Here is a 24,332-nt window from a genome sequence, read left to right as displayed (position 1 = left end):
TCTGAAAATATAAATGTAATATGTTGTTTGTGGAAGGGTTAAGTGAAAGATTCAAATGGTTCGTGAAGGTGCTGAAACCAAATACACTACAAGATGCAATTAAGATGGCACTCAATTTAAATATTTCATCTACTGCAGCTCAGCCCCCTAAAAAGCCTTTCAAGGATCAAAAATTAATCAGAAATCTTCAAAGCAAAACAAAACCAAACAACCTACGTTGGATTATGAGTCTAGGAATGAACTAAGAAGGAAAAAGATTAAGTATCACATGCAAAGAACCTTGGACCTCAGATTACAGGTGCCTAGGAAAGGGTAAGGTTCATTATTGCCATGATTTTTGATGATGAAGTTGAAGGTAAGAGATCTGATGACAGCAATGAGAGGGCAATCACGAGGAGTCCAAGCTAGAGATAATTGAGGGACAAGTTTCCAATCAGCCTCCTATAGTTGCCACCCCCTCAGAAGTACCTACAAGCAATCTTATCTGCCTTAAGGAAGTGGTGAAAGAACAAAAAACAATGTCTAGTTGACATAGGAGTTGGACATTATTAGTTGTAGGTGGAAGCAGTTCTTGGTTTGATGTTAAGGTTGTTGGTGGGGATCTACTTACTTGCTTGAATGGTGCCACAACTTAGTCTTCAGTTTGGCCATTATATATTGTTTGTAGATTTCTATGTGATTGAGTTAGGAGAGATGGATGCTATTTTGGGCTTACAAAAGCTCCAGACTCTTGGCAGGTGCACAATCGATCCTGACTAAAAACAGATTGAGTTTATGAGAGGTGATCAATAGATCATTCTTTGAGCCATGACTAACAAGGGTCCTTAGATTGTTTCAGCTCATTGGATGCATTTGGTCTTGAGGCATGATATTATTGAGTGGGCAGCACATTGTTTTGTTTCCACCAAATCCACTTCAGATTTGGGACAACAGTATGACTTAGACATACAAGCATTGTTAGATAAGCACAAGAGAGTTTTTGAGGACACTCCTCCTAACATACTACCTGATCGTGGGTTTGAGCATGTGATAGAATTGGAGGGTGTAAAACCCATTATTACTACACCCTATCACCACCCTAGACATTATAAGGACCAGATTAAAAGGACAATCAAGGAGTTACTAGCCATGCAACACATTAGACCTAGCTTGAGTCCATTTGCTTCTTCAATGATATTGCTAACGAAGAAAGATAGGACTTTGTGAATGTACATTGATTATAGAGCCTTAAATTAAAGAAATATCAACAACATGTATCCTATTTCATGCATAGATGAGTTGTTTGATGAGCTACATAGGGCTGTTTACTTTTGGAAGATTGATCTTCGTTCAAAATACCACCAAATTCGGGTGCATGAGGAGGACGTGATTAAGACAACATTCAAGTGCCACTACGATAACTACAAGTTTTTGGTGATCCCATTTGAACCCACCAATGCACCTGCCACATTTCAGTCATGTATGAATCATCTTTAATAAGCAGCTACGTAGATATGTGTTGGTGTTTTTCTATGATACTCTAATATTTAGCAAAACATGGCAAGAACATTTACAACATTTGAATGAGGTTTTGAGTATCATGGAGCAGCATTCCTTATTTTTCAAAGAGTCCGAATGAGAGTTTCCAATGACAAAGATTTAATTACCTTGGGCATGTTACTAGGGATAATGGGGTCAAAGTCCAGGAAAAGATACAAGGTATATTGGATTGGCCACCACTGAGACATGTTTCTAATTTGAGAGGATCCCATGGAATATGTTCTTATTAAAGGAGATTTGGGAAGGGGTTTTCTCCAATTATGGCACCACTCATAGATCTCACAAAAAAGGGGACTTTCAGGTGGTGAGAGGATGCAGAGGCGATATCTGATAAGGTTAATAGGGTTATGAGAACCTGTCTAGTGCTAGCATTACTAGATTTCTCTAAATCGTTTGTTTTGGAGTATGATGCCTTGAGTGAGGGAATATAGAAGTTGCTTATGTAGGATAAACCTCCTATTGCTTATGAGAGCGGGAAACTGAAGGATCACGAGAAATTGTAATCCACCTAAGATAAAGCGAAGTTAGTGATTATGTATGTTTTAGCTAAATTCAAGCAATATTTGGTAGGAGGGTGATTTGTAATAAGAACAAACCATAACAGTTTGCAATTTTTCTTTCCACAAAAGGATATGAATTAGAGACAACAAAAGTGGATCAGCAAGGTTCACGCTTATGCCTTTGATATCGGATATGTCAAAGGGAAGAATAATGTAGTAGTGGATAAACTTTCCAAAAGAGTAGTTAGTGTTGTTGTTGTGCTATGTCAGAGATTTCAGCCGATTGAAAGTCTCAACGTTTAGTCGAGTATTTCAAGACCACATTTGAGTATTCCCCTCTAAACTTGTTGTGGAGGCTTTACTTGATTTGTCCGTATAGGTCTGAGGGACAACACTCACTATTAGCACACAAATTTGCAATTGATTTTGCTTTATTGTTTCTTATACAAGCTCAGACTATTTTAACATACTTATGATATTCTTTGGTATTTGCCCAACTGGATTGATGTCATTTGTCTTTAATTTAAGAACAAGTGTTGCAATTTTTATCCCTGTGTAGAAATGGAATGATATGGACAATTGACAAGACATTGGATCTATATGTGGTGAAGCCCTAAACATTCATCCCATAAGGATAGCATCTAGGCACTAGCATACGACCTGGGCACCCAAACAAACAACTTTGGTCTTCGAATCAGAAAATGGTGATTTCTCTATAGTTATACCGATGAAGTTCTTAATATCGAAGAAACCTACCCCAATAACATGCAAATGAACCAAGGTGGGACAACAATCGAAATGATATATTCTGATAAGTTGCACAAGAACAAGAAATGCAAAATATTGGAAAGATATACACCGACAGCAAAATTAACAAGCAAAAGGTTGGCATAGGGATAAAATACTGATAGACTCATCAAAGTAGCACAACATTATCGAAGATAGAAATTTGGAGTCACACTGACACCCGATGGATGAGTCGGGTTAGCCTATACCGATAGATGTCCTAAATGAGAAAGTAAGATCATCAAAGAAAGTCTCCCCAATAATAGTTATTAGAATAGCTAAGAAAATAGCAACATGATACCATATAGACAATAAAAATGTATCGAGATATCTCTTGACTATGATCGAAGTAGCCTTACATTGTGGGGAGGATAAAATTAAACATACTCCGACACCCAATAAAACTATTGAAATAAGTCAAGTCAATAAGTGGCAAAAAAGAACAGCAGGTTATGTAATGCAATAGAAATGTTGAGCTCAGGTTTACAAGACCGTCAGGAGAACACATGTCAATTTGATAGACGAAGCATCAAAATAAGCTATACCGATATAGGAACATTTGACTAAGATTGCATAAGCAGAATAACAATTTGGAAACTAAATCAACACTTGATGAAGTTATCAGCTTGACTTATACAATGAACATACCAAAAGTGTTCTCAGAAATGCTATACCAATGGTGCCAAAAAGAGTAACTTTGTCAAGAGGCCCTATATCGATGCATGACCATGGTCATATCAACCTGATTTCCAAAAATTGTTGCAATAAATACACATCAAGCAGCTATGCTGGTTTGCACGAATCATTGGCCAGTTTACACATGACAACACTTGATGTCACAAAGAAAGTAATTGATGGAGTCGCACTTACTAATCAATTAACTGACAAAGGACATATCACAGACAAGACCAATAGCTCATTTGTGAGAGACACTTGGAATGAATGAGAAATGGAAAGACAATCGCCATGGGACAGTTACTTGTATACAGCCTAGATTTCCCAAGTTCCTATGAAAACATCCAATGAATGCAAGAAAGAAATCCCATGGAATAAATGCCAAGTAATCCTACTTGTACATTCTAAAAATGTAGACATTTCCCAAGGGCTTATATGCATTTAAGACAATTTTCCCAGAGAGATTATATAACAAACTCAAAATAAATTTTTATTGTCATTTGGTACAAAATAGTAGGGGCACCATGGTAATCATGGGCTTCCCAGCAAGCAATAACTTCTAGAATGAGAATCTACAACCTATGAGGCAACCTGACTTGAACAAGGAAGAAGAAGATCAACTACACATAACATCCAGACTACATTTTGCTGCCTGGGATCTACGCATGAGTTGTGTGGGGTACAAAAGTGATGTTTTCCAGATTGAAGCAAAAGAGGACAATGTTGAACTGAGGGAGCTCATAGCTGAATAGCAAGTGGGTGACTATGAGTATTGAGACAAGATGTTTGAGCTTCTTGGCATGATATGTATAAACCAGGTACCAATTGTTCCATGAAGCCAAAACTATTTCTTTCTCTGTCGAGGCCATTTTCCTTAGAAACTTTTGCCAAATTTCTCCATTGGAATGAATTTTGAGGGCTATGCTGATGTATGAGGAGCTTTGTCAAGAACGCCTATATACAAACTAGACAGCATAAGGATTTCTGAAGCTAATGTAAAGTGTATCAAAATGTTTACTATTATGATTTAGTTATCTGTAATTAGGTCAGCAGTTATTAGTTAAGAACAGATGTATTCTAAAAGGGTATATCCTTTCATTTTGTTACAAGATCATTGTCTATAAATATAGGATTATTTTGTGCAAAATACGCACAATCATAGTCAAATCCCTTCTGTATGTAATGCCCCCATTGGTTGCCAGCATCAGAATTTCAGGGATTAGCCTAATATTGGATCCTCGTAGGCTAATGAGGATGGTTAGAGGGTCTTCTAAGGATTGATTCATCTCCAACATTCAGCGATTTATGGTTTTGGCCTTCATTCGATGTCATTTGGACTCCATTTGTCATACGTACTATGTATAGTAAGTCAGGGGTAATACAGATGGACCCTTTCTATTTTTAGAAAGTGTATTTGGTCACATGGGGAATTATGAGGAGAGATTCCTATTTCAGACAGCAGGTCAATCAGACACGTGTTTCAAGAAATATTAAAGTTCAAATGACTTAAGTGATTTATTTAAATATTTTAATGTTATAAAGTTATAAAGTTACTAACTAAAAGACAAAATAGTCTTTTATCCCACATTGCTAAGATGTGTGTATCTCTCCACAACTCGAGGTTATAAAAGAAGGCTTTTACATTGGGATTAGAACCATGAAAAAGGAATAACAATATAATACTGTTGAAAACAGTTGCCTAGTTGTGACTGGTTGCCACAGGTCGAAACCCCTAAGGCATTGGAGTAGTGGGACGTAGCCCCCAGCCGCTCAGATTGGATTTGGATTCTGCAGATTGTGTTCAAGTTTGGGTAGACATATCTTAATTATCAGCTTGCAGAGAAATCTGTCATCACATTCAGACGTGCCTAGAAGGAAGTCTGAAGTTAAGCCGTGGAGGTTAGACTGTCGTGAGTAAGAAGATTATCTGAGTTACAGTGAACAAAAATTCCACGGATCACATATACAGAGGTTATTCGAGCAACAGCAAGAAGAGGTGTTCGAGTTGCAGTCCAGCATAAGTCTGCAGGTGGTTTGAGCCGAGTTTGGCATTTGGATGATTCACTAAGGTGTACGGGAGAATATCTGAAGGTTGCGGACAGAAGCATTGATCACAGCAACAAGGTTAAAAGACACTCATGAACAATAGTCAACTTACCAGGTGAAACGTAGCAGACCAAGAGCTGGATAACCACCATTACGTTGAGTTCTTGTGGGCGTGAGTACCACAGCAGTATATTCCACAAGTCAACAACATCCATTTACTGACGGCATACCAGGTTCTTGTTATGTATTACATGTGTTTGATATTAAATGTGAAAGAACTGTATTATGTCCAAATCAATATGTCCATTAAGTTTGGTTCAATAGTAAACTGTTATGTGTAATGAACAGTAGATGACAAATCTGAAAATCTGATTGTATGCTAAGGTTCAAACTAAACTTAATACAGTATTCTGGAGAGTTTATTTAATTTCAGTGATATCATAATTTGACATTTGGGCTACACACCAACTGTTTTATAAAATTCACAAGTCCAGATTTAAGATTTTTCTGATCAGATTAAGAAAGGAATATTACATTGTATAAAATGTTTGATTATTGTCTTTTGGTAATACAAGATTGGCAAAGATATTACAATCGGTAACCAGTTGATTATACCATACTTCAATACAAAGTCCAGGTGTTGTTCACTTTCTTATGGTGTTTTATCTTTCAATGGTTTGATTAGTTCTCTATGATAAATCTGTTTGATTTCAGATTGCTTCGATGTGTTATCTTATGTCATTTTGATTTGAATACTTTTTCAGTTTGAAGGATTGGTTGTCAAACTTCAATATATCATATTGGTCTTTCAAAAGGGAAGTTAAATTCAGCAAGACAAACTGCAAAAATAAATTTGAATTAATAATACAAATAGATGTCTTTGAGGTGATGGCCTTGTTTTAAGACCAAGTTATTAAAACTGTCTCACGGGGTTATACACAGGATCAATCAATTGAATTGGTAAAGATTGTTAAAAAATGAAGGCACGGATCTAGAATTGAAGTAAGATATCATAATCAAGTAATCCAAGACCAGTCTCAGTTGTTTCAATTATATTCACACTCACAACTTACATTCACAACAAAGCAATCTTTTTCAGAACAATCTCAATTATATTAAGCATTTAGTGTTCGCAATTGGTCAGCCTTCAAGAATCATTGTTATCTTGAAGAGATCACTAAAGAGTTAAATTTGCTATATAAAAGCCTACAGCAAATTGATCGAGATAGAGGTGAGGGTTCACCTGCCTAGGTCTAGCGAAGCCTGAAGTGCAGAATTTGGTAATTCCCGTTCGTTGGGCAGAGCTGATTGAGAAGTACATAAGAGAAGTGGCAATACTCTTGGATTTCCAATTTGTTGTTTTGGGAACCAACACTCTCAATGCACATAACCTCCCCATTAACATTTACTCACACATCTAAGATGATAAAATTAAGGGTTGAGATGATACCCACTCCATGAATGGATTGATGGAGTTTATTGTTCCACCTCAAATTGATGATCCTTCAAATGGGATAAAATTTAACTTTGTCTCCCTTGTAGTAGTTTTGGATAACCTCCTAGGCCCTATCCATTGTCTCACAAATGTATCCCATCAAGTTTTGCTAGACATTTCTCAACCACAATCCTCTCACCAAGGATTTTGCCCCTACAAACTAATAAGTTACAATTAAAATTAATTTTCCAAAAAAATTAGACTTAAAGATTCAATTTTCCATTTCAATTGAAATTTGAAAATACAATCCTTGTAACTCTATTCTCAAAGACACCATCAAAATTTGTCAATGCAACCCTCCCTTTGTTGACCTTCTTTGACTACAATAAGTTAATCCGTGTTCAATAAACAAATAACTAATTCTAATATGTCAACAAACTACGAATGATTCAACATGGAGAAATTAGTTGCAAACATTGTAACAACTATTGGCACAAGCTCTTTCCCCTTGATGTGACCTTTCATCAAGCTAAGAAGGAGCTTCTTCCACAACTAGCCAAGCTCTTTTGTTTTGTATCACTCAAATGAAACTCAAGGCTAAAGAGTCCCAAAAAATGATGGTGAGTTGATGAATGCCTCTACTAAAGCTATTCCTACTACATATGATATTGTATTATTGATTACAACTTGTATTTACTTGCACCTCATTGTTTACACCCATCTCTAACACGATCTCTCCTAACATTAGGCCCAAACTTTTCACATTCTTTATTTTATTAAAAAAACCTATAAACTTCAAAAAGGCCATCTCACACTAGAAAGTTAATGAAGGTGCATGTCCTATCCATTCACTCATCTAGAAATATGGCGTATCCAAACTTGTGCAACTGAAATTTGACTTAGCATCTAGGCAAACATTCTAGAGAAAATACTCAAGTGTAGAGGGATAATTATACCCTTTCTTTGAAACTATCATCATATTGAAAGGAATGTACTCTTATCAAAAATTAGCAAAATATTTATCCAATTCCACATGCATCTCCTTGTTCCATTTTATACTTTGAAAGTTAAGGTTCTGCACTACAAGTGTTTCAATATATAGAAACTGATTTACCTCTGCTTGAACTAGGGACGATGAATGTGCCATTAAAAAGTGGACCATACTAGAACCCATAATTTTTGTTAGATGTACCTCTATTTGTACTAACAAGTTGGGACTAGTAAATTCTACTATGGCTATGTTTCCCCTCATCCTCTACGAATTGATCTAATCCACAATTTTCAAGCTCTGTGAGTACTCTTTTTTTGGCAGGACAAGTTCTCACAAGTTCCACTCATGTTCGTTATAGACAAACAAACATGGGTAAAAATTATCGATGGACGCAAAACACTAGTTAAAATGCATTTTTCGCATGTTGTTTTTTGCTATAAAACCATTCTTTTTCACCTTTGAAATGTCAATTTTTAACTTATTGAATTTTTAATATATATAGATAGATAGATACAGATATGTGTGTGTGTTTTTATAGAGATTTTATTTTATATTGCTTGCTACGTTGTTAAGTTTTTGTCAAGATGAAGACTTTGGGCTTGTTGAGTACTCTCTGAGTCCAAGTATGTAAACTATGATCTAATCAAACAATACAAAACTTGATGCATCTCTTGTTGTGTCTCACGTGTGATTATGGGACATGGTTTGATGTCATAAATAATAATGCATTCAAGATGGTACTTGATAATATGAATTAGGGTTGCATGCATGTATTAATGTCTCATCTATGGTATTGGGGCGTGTATGTTGGCATAACTAATGATGTGATGATGATGTGATAAGTGATGATTTGATTGCATGATGATCAATTATTGTGGTGTCATTTATATCAATTATTGACCTAGTGTTCTTAGTACGTTGCTAGGCATAATTATGGTGAATTGAGTGCTGCAATAAGGATCACTAAGTGTGATCATCAAGAGAGCATTGGGTTTGTCTCTTGAAGAGTATATGTTGATTGTTGCTACTAAAGAGAAGAGTAAACTGATCGGTGAAGTCTTAGTGCAACTACTAGAGCAGTTAGTGACAAGCAATAGTTGATTTGATTGGTTTATCAAATCTTTGGTGAATGAAGTGAAGCAATTACATGATGATGTTCATAAGATAGTAAAGTCGATATAGTTATCATAGCAACTCATTAAAGGTAAAACAGTTTCACGAAGAATTGGTGACCGGTGAAGGTGTGACAGACAGGTTAAAGAAGAATGAGTTCTTGAGTGACGTTGGTTAACTAGTCATCAATGACAAATGTTATGATTGTGATGAATGTGGATGAGTCAATCATGATCTAGTGACGTGGATGTACATGTAGAGGTGATGCTCTAGCATAATAGCGATCGAGAACAACATGTGGAGAAGATTCTAGACAAAGCATATGACAGGTCAACACATGTTTGACCTTTGGCTCAAAATTCTAAGAATTAGTTGGTGTGGTCATATAAAGTGGTTTGTAACAAGATATTGTCTTATGGTGGTTGGATTTGAGCGAAATATTTGAATTCAACAATAGTAATATATTAAGGGTTTGATAAAGTCAGTGGAAAAGGTAAAATCAGTATAAACAGGTGAAAGGAGAATAGTTTTGTGATGTTGGTCCTGGTCCAGTTTGTGTGGTGAAGAGGTGGAAGGTGTGATCCAAACAAGAAGAAGAGAGAAGAATGTTGAGAAGTGACTTTAAGCTTAAGTGGATCTAATCAGGAAGAGGTAGTGTTGTTACACAAATCACTCTTTTTTTTTGTTCCCTAATAGTTGCAACAGGTGAAATCCCTTAGCCAGGTGGATCCTAACAAGTCCTTATAATGAATCCTAACATGGTGACAAGTCAACTAGTGTTCAAAGTCCTTTAACAAGGCTACTCCTAACAGGGTAAAGCTCCTAACAAGGCTAGAGGTAATCCCCTAATAGGGTGGCACCTAACAATGTCTTTGCAACTCCCAACATGGTTAAGCTCCTAACAAAGCATACTTCAGGAAAAGTACAATTATTTATAGGTAATAATCCCTGTCATGGTTTTGATCCAAGTTGAGTTTCTGCTAAACCAAAATATTTGTGTCAAATGTGTGAATGATTTCATGGATTTTTTACTTGCTGCATTTAAGTTGTTCATCAGTTAAAGGTTAAATAAGTTGAAAAAGTTGTTTGTCTGGTCAATCACTAATTCACCCCCACCCCCAATAATCTAATCACTTGGGACCACCAATATCCTAATGTCATGAATAAAATGCATGCACAATGCCACTCTAGTTAAAAGACTCTTCGTATAGAAGTTGCAAATAGATCCAACTATACCATGTTTCCAAGTGACATCCACTAATCAATTTCCACTGCTTGATGTTAATGCCACAATATGTTAAGCTGACATTCACAAAACAAATAAATAAAACTTTAACACAAATGTAGAAGTAAATATTGATTAAACATTTTATGTTAAGGAAGTAGCTTCATTCAGCTTGAAGCATATGAAGAATTGATCTAAGTAATATGTATAACCATGTGGAAGACTACACATTGATATATATAAGATCAATCATATTATGCATACTTGTATACATTCAACAGAAAAGACTTCCTTAAATATACCCAATGTATGAATATTGAACATGCGGTTGAAACCGATAAAAATCAATGTGAGGTGTTAGTTATCTCATTAACAAATGAGTTATCGATACTAATCAAATGGACACATTCACGAAGGGTTATGAACCTATGTGGCATGAGCCACGTAAAGGGTCATACCCCTTCATGAATGTATCCATTAGTAAGATATATTAACATCGTGCTTGCCTTGAACTGAGATCAATTAACACGGAAATCTCATTCAAGTCAAGCAATCGATATTGATATTCAATAGTGGAAATAATACTGTCCACAATATTACCCGTTGCTGCAAACGTATTATATACAGAGCACTGTTTGTATTGTCTGTCAAGTACTCTATAATAAGTTCTAAGTAATATTTATTTTCTCAGTTTTATCTGAGATTTTATCTCAGTCATAATAATATTCAAGTCTAAAATATAGAGACTGTATTACAGTCATTCAGGCATATATATTAAAATATTATTCTCTCTAGATCAGATTCATTTCCCTTAACATGGTATCAGAGCTTAACTAGAGAAGAAGAATCATACCAAATTTGAGTCAAAATTATCAAGACTTCATAAACAGAATTACAAGTGAGCAAGACAGTGAACGGCATCCGAGTAGAGTATAGACTCAAAGGCGCCTCAAATTTTGTTTCATGGAAAATCAGAATTATTGCAATACTTCAAGAACTTGAATTAGATTCATACATAGAAGAAGACATTAAAATGCTTGAAAATGAACTTGCTAAGACATCTTGGAAGAGACGCAACAACAAGGCTAAGAAAATAATCATTGACACTGTCAAATATCACATCCTTCCATCAATAGCAAAACTGACATCTGCTTATGAAGTGTTTAAAACCATTCAAAACATGTTTGAAATCAACAATACAAGCAAATTACTCGCCTTAAGACAGCAGGTCTTAAATATCAAAATGATTAAAGGGGAGCAATTTCATCTTACTTCTTCAGAATCACTGAATTAAGAGATCAAATTTCTACAATCGGAAATAATGTTGATGATTTGGAGCTATCTCTAATAGCTCTTAGAGGACTACCAATCTCATGGGAATCTTTTATCCAATGCATTAGTTGACCTTCTCTACCTAAATTTGATCAACTCAAGAATGATTGTACTCAAAAAGAGTCTCCACTAATCTCAAGAGGAATCGGTCTGAATAGAGAGGGAGAAATTCAAGCACTAAATGCAAACTCTAGCAACAAAGGGAAGAAAAAGAAATTCAAACGAAAGAGAGGAAATAACTACCAAAATCACAAAAACAGAGATCTCTCTAGAGTTCAATGCTACAAGTTTGATAAGTTTGGACATACACACAGGTTCTGCCCAAAAAGAAAGAAAGCTCTAGCAACCATAGCTGAAGTTACAGAAACTGAGAATCTTGTATTTTACCTAGCTTTATCAAGTGAATTAAACTCAAATAGAAACACTTGGATAATCGATAGCAGAGCTTCAAGACACATAACTGGGTTTAGAGACCAGTTTGAACCTTTTGAAGGACATTCAACTGAAGAAGTCACCATTGGAGACAATTCCACCTATCCTGTGAAGGGAATAGGGACCTGTTCAATTCAAATAAGAACTAGAGTTACTTTACAATTAAAAGATGTTCTCTTTGTGCCAGGTGTAAAGAGAAATTTGGTTTCTATTTCAGGCCTAGCTGATCAAGGCTATCACATCATCTTCCATGAAGATAAAGCGTTACTTTGGCCTAAAAATTTGAACATTAAGAATGTTATTCCTATAGGATCTAGAGATGGCAGCTTATACAAACTATGTAATAATCAGAAACATGCACTAAGCCATGAAATATCAAATCATAATGAGATTTGGCATAGAAGATTAGGACATCTTCAGTACAGTGCTCTACCTACCAGGAAAGATTACTAATGGATTACCTCATTTAAAATCTGAACATATTGGAATTTGTAAAGGTTGTGCCCTAGGGAAGAACACTAAAAAAACTTCTCCTCCAAGTGATCATAAGTCAAAAATGTACTAGAACTTGTCCACACTGATTTATGTGGTCCAATGTCAACACCATCATTAAGGGGATTTTCGTATTACGTAATCTTTGTTGATGATTATTCTAGAAAAACTTGGATATATTTTCTAAAACTAAAGGAGTCAAATGAAGTACTATTGAAATTCAAAGAATTCAAAGCCTTAGTGGAAAATCTATCAGGGAAGAAAATAAAAACTCTAAGATTAGATAATAGGGGTGAATATATATCTAAAAACTTTAAAGAATTCTACATTTCTATTGGGATTAAGAGGGAGAGTACAGTACCTTATAATCCTCAACAAAATGGAGTCGGAAAACCAAAAATAGAACCATCGTTGACGCTGCAAAAGCCATGATGCATGATCAAAAGATACATTTTTCATTTTGGGCTGAAGCCTCAAATATAGCTGTGTACATTCAGAACAGATGCCCCCATTCAATCTTAAAGAATATAACACTTGAAGAAGTCTTTACTAGGGATTAAGCCAAACTTAAGCCATCTAAGAATCTTTGGTTGCCCCATATACATTCATGTTCCCGAAGAAAAGAGGACTAAACTAGAACCCTCCAGGAAGAAAGGAATATTTGTTGGATATCGTGAAACCACTAAAGGATACAGAGTGTATGTTCTAGGACAAAGATCAGTTGAAAGTAGTAGAGATGTTAAATTTGAGGAAGATGTAGCTCTCTCTAAACACTAAAGAAGAGTCAATCGTAGAATTAGATACAATTGAGAATTAAAGGGAGAATATTATAGAAAATTATGAACCTTCATCTTCATCTAATCTTGAAAATGTTGGCATTTCCTAAAACAAGAACAGACCATTATGGGCAAGAAAGATGATTGAAGAAAATTATGTGGAACCTGATGAAGTATTTAGAGAAAGCAAAAGAACAAGAAATCAAACATGCTATGTTGCACTTGACACCAAGCTTACTAAAACTGAATTGTTAAATGTTGAAGAGGCTTTGACGTGTCAAGCTTGGAAAGACGTTATGATCAAGGATTACCAATCCATCCTAATGAATGATGTCTAGGATGTTGTACCCAGACCTAAAGACAAATCAGTTGTATCTTCAAAATGGTTATTCAAAATCAAATATGCATGTGACGGTAGCTTTGAAAAACACAAAGCCAGATTTGTTGCCAAGAGGTTTTCTCAAAAGGTTGGAATTGTTATGAAGAGAACTTTGCTCCACTCGCCCGATATACTTCTGTAAGAGCCATTATTGCCATTGCAACATCCAAAGGGTGGAAGATACACCAAATGGATGTTAAGACTGGATTTCTGAATGGTGTCATTGAAGAATAAGTATATAGAACAACCTGAACAATTTGTCACTCATGATAGAAATCTCTATGTATGCAAACTGAAGAAAGCTCTCTACGGTCTATAGAATAGACAGCTATCTTTCAAAACTAGGATATTCCAAAAATGAAGTTGATCCTAACTTATATTTCAAAATATCTAATGGTGGCATGTTAATTATTGTTCTTTATGTTGATGACTTATTAATTACAGGTAAAGATCATCTTATTGCCAAATGCAAACAAGAACTTGTGGCTGAATTTGATATGAAAGATCTAAGGATTCTTCACTATTTCCTGGGTCTAGAAGTTTGGTAAAAGAAGAATTACATTTTCCTAAATCAAGAAAAATACACTTCTGATATGTTGACTAGATTTGGTATGATGGATTGTAAACCTCTATCTACTCTGATGGAAACAAATCTTCATAAGCTTAAAATTGAAGCAATTGATTCAAAACCTACAGATCCTACCTACTATAGACATTATTGGATCTCTAATGTATTTGGTAAACACTCACTTTGATATATGTTATGCTACTAATGTGTTAAGTCAATTCATGTGCGAACCTAAGAAGATTCACCTAATGGCTGCCAAGCACATTCTAAGATATCTATGTGGGTCGATTTGACTTGGTCTGAAGTATGAGAATGTTGGGATACAGCTTCAAGGGTATTCTAATTCCGACTAGATAGGCAGTTCCACTTATCATGAAAGTACTATTGGGTGTTGTTTCAGTCTTGAATCAGCTATGACATCTTGGTTTAGTAGAAAACAGTTAGATGTTGCTTTAAGTTCCACTAAAGCTGAATATATGGCTGCCTCTATGGGAGCTCACAAAGCAGTGTAGCTGAGAAAGCTACTCGTTGGACTATTTGGGAAGCCCCTAAATCCCACTGTGATAATCAGAGCTATATCAAACTTTCTATAAATCCAATCTTTCATAATCGATCCAAGCATATAGAGATTGCTTACCATTACATAAGAGATATGGTAGACAGAGATGATGTTAAATTAGTCTACATCAGCACTAAAGAGCAGAATGCTGACATATTTACCAAGCCTCTTGGGAAGTTGAAAGTGGAGTACTTTAGAAGTAAACTCGGTACGACTAAATTGTAATTGATATTTCTGAGATGTAATTTCTATATTATGAAATTAATATATTCATGAATATTTAAAGTTGCAATATTGCATCTGTGTTATGTCATGAAAGATGACAATCTTTCATGAAATGTTTGTATAAGGTTGCCATTGTAAGGTGACGACCTCAACAATAGTGTGACCTATTATCATGATTGACTACATTATTTTGTTGTCCTGGATTGTGCCAGAATTCATGATAACTATTGTATCAAGGTTGACTGAATTAAGTTGATGTCTTGGAATGTGTCGGATATTTTGATACTGTATATTGTGTGTTTAGTTGTTATCACTTAGCATGTCTCTGAAGTATGTCGGTGATTGTGACAACATACATATCATGATTGAATCCTTCAAAAGTGTCCCGGACTGTGCCAAATATCATGATAATGAGATAGATCAATCACCATGACTGACTTCTGAAATTGTTGTCCCAAAGTGTGTTGGATGTAATGATGATTTGTGTATCAAAATGGCATATATATATATATATATATATATATATATATCTGTGATATTGGAGACTAAACTATTATCCTAAGAACAAGAGTGCTATCTGATTGACTTCCTTTGTTGTTGTCCCAGAGTGCCAGAAATCAGATAATTCATATTCAAATTAGAAACATTATCAATGTAATATATGTCGTTCAATTTTCTCTTGCTAAGAGGGAGTGTTAAGGAAGTAACTTCATTCAGGTTGAAGCATATGAAGAATTGATCTAAGTAATATGTATGACCATGTGGAAGATTACACACACACACACATATACATACATATTTAAGATCAATCATATTACGAATACTTGTCTGCATTCAGCAAAATAGACTTCATTATATATACCCAATGTATGAATATTGAACATGCAGTTGAAACCAATACACATCATGTGGTGTTAGTTATCTCATTAACAAATGAGTTATCAATACAAATCAAATGGACACATTCACGAAGGGTTATGACCCTACGTGGCATGATCCACGTAAAGGGTCATACCCCTCCATGCATGTATCCATTGGTAAGATATATTAACATCGTGCTTGCCTTGAACTGAGATCAATTAACACGGCAATCTCATTCAAGTCAAGCATTTGATATTGATATTCAATAGTGGAAATAATACTGTCCACGATATTACTTGTTGCTGCAAACATATTATATACAGAGTACTGTTCATATTCTCTGTCAAATACTCTATAAAGTTCTGAATAATATTTAAATTCTCAGTTTTATGTGAGATTCTATCTTAGTCATAATAATATTCAAGTCTGAAATATAAAGACTGCATTACAGTCATTCAGGCATATATATTAAAATATTATTCTCTCTAGATCAGATTCATTTCCCTTAACATTTTACAATAGTGATTTTAAACCCAAATGCAAAATTTATTACACAGTAAATGGTATATTATTTGATGTATTAACAAACGATCAAAGAAAAAAATTCTGAGACCAACCCAGTTGAGCTCTCGAAAAACCCATAAGGAACCTACAATCATAACAAATTTCTTAACAAAGCCCAGGCTGAAGAAATTAATTTCAAAAAATTTAATGCAAATAATTTCATAAGAGAAATTATAAATTTTTCGGAAAAAATAAAGCTCGCTCTAATACCATATTACACAAAGTAATTGGTAAATTATTTTATGTATTAACACATGATCAAAGAGATCATTATAAAGAATCTACAAATGTACAAAATAGAAAAGTTTAATAGGAAACTTAAGAAGATCGTTGAAACAATCTTATGTACAAAGAATTAAATATATTTACATAATTGACCATTAAAGTAATAAAATAATAATATTAACATACAATGCACTTCAAATGAAATTGAATTGCAATAGTATTAAATAATTTAATGTAAGATAGTCATTCCTAAACCCTAAATTGTAACTTTAAAAAAAAGCAAGCTCGTTCAAATAAAAGCCTGAAAAAACAGTGCATCTTATGCAAATTAAATGTATTCAGTGTCACACGGAGACTCACACCCCCCTCCCAAACCTCAAGGTACATGTCCCCGAGACGTCCCCGCAATGGGCACTTGCATACCCAAGTACACCCACCTCCACCATTCCCATTTCATGCTACCACTGGAATGGATACTTGGATTTGTATTTGAATTTTGATTTTTGAGTGTTACTATTGGGTATGTAATATGTTACTATGTTGAATGTTCAATGGTTTTAGTTCATGTTGCAATTTTTCTATGTTCAAATATTTTAATTTGGTATGTTCTACTCAAACTTCATTTCATAACAAGCATTTCAAGTTCTATATATATATATATATATATATATATATACAACACCCCTCCCTGCCCCGTCCTCCCCTTGCTGTCATCCCCTGGCCATTCCCCCGCCATCTCGAAAATAAGGCCCATTTTCCCCCCATCCTGGAAACTCGTCCCGACATAGCCTCACATTGAATTTATTGCTTTGAAAGCATGTTTTTCAACCTGAATCTAATATTTAGGATGATGTTACATTCTTGCAACATTTGGGAAAAAAAACAAATCAAAACCGACCTAGATAGCCATTTCTAAACCCTAAATTGTACCTTAAAAAAGCAAGTTTGCTCAAAATAAAAGCTTGAAAAACAGTACATTTAATGCAAACTAAATTTGTTGCTTTGAAAGCATGTTTAAAAATCTAAGTCTACTATTTTAGGACAATGTTAAATTCTTGCAATGGTTGGAGAAAAGAAAACAAAACAAAACTGACCTAGAACACTGAAAATGCCCAAATTTGCTCCACAAATCTGCTTTATACTTGTTCGAAATCATTTGGGCAAACTTGTAAATGTTGTGAAGAAATAGCCTGGTCAAACATACTTAAAAAGAACAAAAGCCTGCTGAAGTGTTTTACCCAGAATTTTCTCTGTTTTTCTGCCATGTGAGACTATGTAATATTTTATCCCATGTCCCACAACTATCCATCACAAACTCACTTATTAGTTAACAGTAGTCACTCTGAGCTTGGACCGCAAACTTGCTTAAACTTGTCTGTCCCAAGTCATGGGTAGTTGGTTTACAAAAATACTTACGATTATTTGATGAGTATTAGAAACCTATATTCCATTCAGGCTGAGACTTCATCCATGACATGGATGTTGGTTTGAAATAGGGAGCAAACAGCAAAAGAATACCCTCAAACCTAGCCAAGCACATCAAATAATCTTAATCAAGGCCAAAAATATTGGTTCTTTTAGCCTTCCAACTTATCAAATCATGTGCCACTCTCATCATGGTATTTCAATAATGAATTAACTTCCAGCATTGGTCTCTAGCTTTGGCATCCATTAGCTGCATGTCCATCTGAGGGGTCTGCTACTCACATGCCAATTTCTATGTATATTTAAATTTATCACTTCTATCGAACTTGTTTGCATTTGCCAGCTTTATTGGGATGTTTTTTAAATCCTAGAGCTTCTATTTATCCTAGCACGGTTTATAGTAACTAGATGTGCTTTCAAGTCCCATTGACCTCCTTTATCTTTTCTCGGACATTGACATAGTCTCTCTTTGTTTCTTTATCAATAGAATGGCATAAACATATATAATCTTCGGATATATGCTAAAAAGAAAAGAGCTGCCCAATTAAAATCATCCAGTTAGTGGTCTAGTTTGGGATCAATCATGAATGCAAATGATCAAGCATCCATGACCCAGACTTCTTTCACAATGAGAATCTCATTGGCTAGCTGCCTTGGATAAAACTTAATCTATGCAATACTTGCAATATGATGTTTTATAGGATTATTCCATTGAAAATTTATAAAGAGAGGAAACATATTGGAAAGCAAAGTTCCACATCCATAACTAGAGTAGAAACAAAGAAAGAAACAGCTAGGACTCTTTTCAACTTATTATTGTTAACTTATTTTCTAGTCCCACTCAGAGACGTTTACTATATCTTATCTTTCATCTTTCTAATTTATGTTGCCGAATTGTTTCTCCCCTAAAAGAAATATTCAAAACTTACTGATATATTCCCACCAACATCAGATTTTACAAGTGTCATGGCTGCACCAAACTTTTCTGCAAAAAAAGCCAAAGCATAAACAGTATTAATAATCAGTCTTCAATGAACATTATCTCTTACAAACTAAAAGTAAAATTAAAATATCAGGTTAAAAAAATCCTCCAAGGAAACCTCCCACTATCCGCTGACATAGGGACCATAAAAAAAAAATTTAGAGTCGAGATCTGCTATTAACTAATAATACATGCAATATCTATCAAGAATTTTTTACATAACATTCATGCATGAATTAGTTATTTATTCTAAGGCAAAATTTGCAAGTTATTTACCCATAGAGAGTCAAAAACCTATATATAAATTGATAAAATATCCCACAAGGGTAGAAGACCAAAAGATTGTAACAGATAACCTACAACTCTATGCTATTTTTCTTGAGATCAACCTGTTGTGGGGTTCTCATACCATCACCCCATTGCAAATGGTGACCCCCTCTTTTCACTTGTAGTTGTTAGGATTTAGTAGTTGAGGTGATAGGTCAAAGCTCAAAAGGACAAGTGGTCAAGTGATCAAGTTGTCAAGTTGTGGATGCAGATAGGAGTGTCAAAATTAAGGTTTCACTGAGGCAGATTGTAGTGGTTTGAGTTAAAAGTCCTAAGTGCATTGATATTTTGGCTAGTCAGATAGCCCAAAAAACACTATAATGACATATTGTATACATCGGGAGCTTCTGAATCCTTATTAAATTGACTTTACATACTTAAAATATGTTAAAAAACTTACGAAATGAATTTTTCCTTACAAAAATGCACTTAGTCCCTATTAAAATAGAATTTCCACTCCAAAAATGGTCAAAATCCCTATGAGGGGTGACTTTCCACTCTAAAAAAGCACAAAATACCCAAGGAAATAGATGTATAAAGAATTTTTCCTTACAAAAAAGCACTTATTCACTATGGAAGTAGAATTTTCACTCCAAAAATGGTCAAAATCCCTTATGAGGAATGAGTTTCCACTCCAAAAAAGCACAAAATCCCTAAGGAAATAGAATCTATACTTGAAAAATCATGGTGGTCCCTATAGGAGTCGTTATTCCCACTCGTGAGGAGACATTTGCAAGAAAAAAACTAAGGGTTGATCCAATTTGTCCCTATGAGGATTGTTTTTTCCCCTCTTGGAGATGAAGAACAACAGGGACAAAATGTAAGAGTCCATGTGCACATCGATTTTCCATTTACTCTATACTTAACAATATTTTTGAGCTAGAAAGTCAAGAAAATCCTTATGGATGAAAAAACTCCACCTGTCATCATCCATGTGAAATTACCCCAAATCCATATGAGGGTCATTTTTCCCTTGAGGGCCATTTTGGTTTAGTAAAAATGTTAAGTGTTGGGATTATGGTTGTCCCTATGAGGGTTGATGTTCCCCTTATGAACAAGGAAGAAGAGTAAAATGGAGTCCTTGTGAAGATTGAATTTCCCTTTTAGGGATGAATTAAGGAAACATTAAAAATTTGAAGTATTTAGTCATCCTCATGTAGGTCCATTTTCCCTATAGAGATACAATGTAGATTACTTTCACAAGTCAATGGCAAATGAAATTTACCATCATGAAGATCAAATTTCCCTTAGAATGCATACTTGAAGATATGAAATGAAATTTAATGAAATACATGGGAGATTAATTAAAATATAATATAACGTGTTTCAAGGTGATTTTTTCATCCCAAATTGGCTGTGTAGGTGTGATTTCAAACAAGAATCCCTTTAAAAGGGCACCTGCAGCAGCAAAAATAATACAATGAGAAGTTTTGGGAGGCAAGCAATAGTCCAAAAAAAGAAGAAAGTTGCTCAGTCTGAAGGAAATGAAGCTAGAGCCACATCAAAATCGACCATGAGGTCTGAAGTCCCAAAAGTTATCCATAGGAATCGCTGCCAACAAGTAAAGAAGTCCAAATACAACCAAAAGAACATAGGCAATGGTGTTAAACGGGTTTGCAAGCTAAGAATCTAAAAATTACCCAGGTGCTATGATTCTACAAGGAGAAAAACAGGAGCCATAAACCCAAGCAAAAGAGTTGCTTGGAGGATCGAATCTTATTGGCACAAGGCCTGACACAATATTCAAGTGTTAGAAGGTGCTGTGAGTGGTGATTTTCAGACTCTGAATATATCAAAAGCAATTCGGGTTTTTAAGAAAATCATAACAAAATCCCAAGTCTAATCCTTATTAGCATTCATTGCAAGCTTTTAGAGTGATCAAAACCATGGTTCCAAGACCAAAGCTGAGCAACCAAGGGGCTGAAAGAACATTAATTTTCAGAATTTAGAGAAGATTCCCATTTGATTTAATCAGATCAACTTCATTGCTGAAGAGTTTAGGAGTCATTCTAGCACAAATTATTTTGGTTTGGAGGATAAAAGCATCACGGAAAGCTGTGTTTTAGACTTAATCCTCGGGAAACTAGAATTATGTCTTATGGCAAAATGGTTTGTTTCTCACATTTGAATCACAAGATGGCCTCCTACTTTCACTCAGTCACATGATCATTGATTGGATTGCACTTGTCATAGAGATTGGAATGATTTTAGGACCCGTTTGGTTGCTAGAATACAACTGGAATAGTCATTAAAAATTAGAATATCCGGTTGTATTCTTCGTGCACGGAATGGAAATGGGGAATAGGAATACGTATTCGCATTTTAGCCCCAAAATGAGCATAGGTCCATTCCCAAAATACCTGTTATTAGAATGGAGAATAGAAATACTTCTTTCATAGGCCCTATTCTAATTGAAACTAGTCCTGGGAACCTTCATTGTCTTGTATTTTTTCATGATGCAAGTATTTTATACCTAACGATACAGAAGTTGCCCTAATTTTTTAATTTAACAAAATTTCTAACCATTGGATGTGCCGCTGCATTACAGAACATTATTTGTAAGGGCACTCTATTGCTGACCCAAAATCTTTATTGGCACCGAGTGGTTCCGAGAATTAACCTCAACAACAATCTTGTATTTTTCCATGGTCATCTGTAGCTGGTTGAAACTAGATGTGTTTCCTCATGGCAATTCAATTGGATTGTTGTGTGCACCCATCATCCTGTACAATTTCTTCAAATTCATTTCATCTGCATTGGTGATTCACTCGTTTGAGGTTCTGAGGGCATTTTCTAATCTTTCTAGCCTCAATTCAAGGATACGGACATTGATTATGTCCATCTGAAAAAATTGAAAATTAAAACAAATTCCCAATAAATTTTAGGTGAACCAAACAAGACTGGGATTGCCATTTTCCATTCCTATTCTTCATTCTCATTCCCATTCCCATTTTCCATTCTAATTTCCTATTCCTATGCTTGTAGCCAAAGGGGCCCTTAAGGACATATTCAAAGATGTTTTCAAGCTTAATTTTCAGACATGTCAGATTTTCAGACTTGGTCTTTGATTTAGAACTTCATTTGCAAACAAAATATATCGTTGCAGAGTAGTTTAAAAGCTCCTGGTATGGGGGCTAGGGTTTCAATCCCTAATCCTAGTGTCAAGATCAATTTTGGCCCCTTTCCTCACCATGGTAGATCTCATTCGAGCTTGGGGAAGTGGGGATTAATGTTTTGGAGCCACAATGGAGAATACAAAAGTCTAGGGGCTCAAATGAGACATTATGGCTTTTAGGGGTTTTTGGAAGGGAAGCTTCCACAAGTGATGGCAGCTCTTAGAAAGGAAGTAGATATTGTCAACCTATGCCAGGAAATGTCATGCTAGAAAACACATTACTGCCGATTAGGAAGAAGTTGGGGGAGGACGAGGGTAAGGTGAATCGGTTGTGTCATTAAACTTGATCCATTAAACCATTCATCACCATAGCAATTTAGATAAGCATGAAGGCGTAAAAAACACCACCACCATAACACCAATTTTCTTACGTGGAAACCTTTTTAGGGGAAAAACAACAATGGGGATCAAACCCACTAAATAATGTACTAGCACGTAAACCCTATTAAAGGTACAATGGAAATGCACATGCATTCAGGCTCACTACTCAAAGATACAAAACAGGAAACAACCTTGAAATTACAACAAGGGCAACAACCTTGAAATGGACAACAATCCACTGAATTATGACTAACTAATAGAATCTCTTAAATGCTAATACAGCTCCAATAAAGTACATTGATTCTCTGTCTCAATAGATTCCACTCATACCTTTGCTTCCAATCATTGATATATCATGCCCGCACAACTTTACATCTCATACACACATCACATCCTTCATCTGTTCTAATTACAAAATAATTTCATCCTTTTATACAATACACAAACATAAATTGGGTTGTCCTTAATCATGACCTTAGTCACAATAATACATTACAATAACCAATGCTACCCGAGATCTATCAATTAAGACATAGCTAGAAGCCAAACAATAATCTTCAACATGCCACGATACATAGATTACACTCACAATACAATGCAATATGCTAAGACATAGCTACGACCCAAACAAGTGATCTTCAACACACCACGATCCATAGATCACACTTACCATCCAATGCAACATTCTAATTATCCAAGTTAGCCAAGAATACATCAATACACTTCACAAAATCTTCCAAGTCCGATCACATAGCCTAATGTGATTCAGCAACAAGAATAGGACATCATTAATAAACAACATCTTTGTCGTAAGATCCACGAACAACTCTACACTTTTCATCATGAACATCACTAAGCAATTTTTGTCATAAATGAAAAATCACTTGCTTGTCTCTAAATCATCAACCACTCCAATTGAAGACACATACCCAAGTCCAAACACACCACCAGGTTAGCAATAAGAAATAGTGCATAACCAATCTGCACCAATCCAAATACTGCAATACTATCATTACCAGGATGACCAAAAAAGGCTAATAACATGTTTTCGATCAATTCACTGCAGCTCACTCAAATCATAACAATCACCTATGTGATCCAATAATAATCATCTACAAACATCTATAAATAAATCTGTAACTATGCCCATCTGATTATCAATACAGAAATCGTATTGATCCAATCTCACAGCACAAATAAGTTGTCAATACTTTTAGGAAAAGAAATATGTTAAAATCAATGACAAAGCATTAATCCCAAAACATATAATACAATCTCTTCAACAATCCCAACAATCTCCCCCTTAGGCAGTGATGGTAACATATGATGTCAAAAACCAAGTCAATGCACAAAGATCAATGTAGGATATATCTTTCAAA

The 24,332-nt window shown here is 35.1% G+C and overlaps 1 protein-coding gene across 1 annotated transcript in view; it reads right to left on the bottom strand.

Annotated features, from left to right (window-relative positions):
* The window catches only part of GLTP1 (glycolipid transfer protein 1), a 78,415-nt gene that overhangs the window by 37,292 nt on the left and 16,791 nt on the right, over nucleotides 1–24,332 (bottom strand). The window contains exon 2 of the mRNA XM_089792252.1: nucleotides 19,078–19,133. Within this exon, the coding sequence (XP_089648378.1) occupies nucleotides 19,078–19,133 (56 nt within the window). The remainder of the gene's footprint in view (nucleotides 1–19,077; nucleotides 19,134–24,332) is intronic.

The sequence above is a fragment of the Cupressus sempervirens genome, chromosome 7 (genome assembly GCF_028749045.1).
Source record: "Cupressus sempervirens isolate cs-2001-9-10 chromosome 7, ASM2874904v1, whole genome shotgun sequence".
NCBI lineage: Eukaryota > Viridiplantae > Streptophyta > Pinopsida > Cupressales > Cupressaceae > Cupressus > Cupressus sempervirens.
Note: the sequence above shows the minus strand (reverse complement) of the source record. Positions and strands in the feature narration are given on the sequence as shown.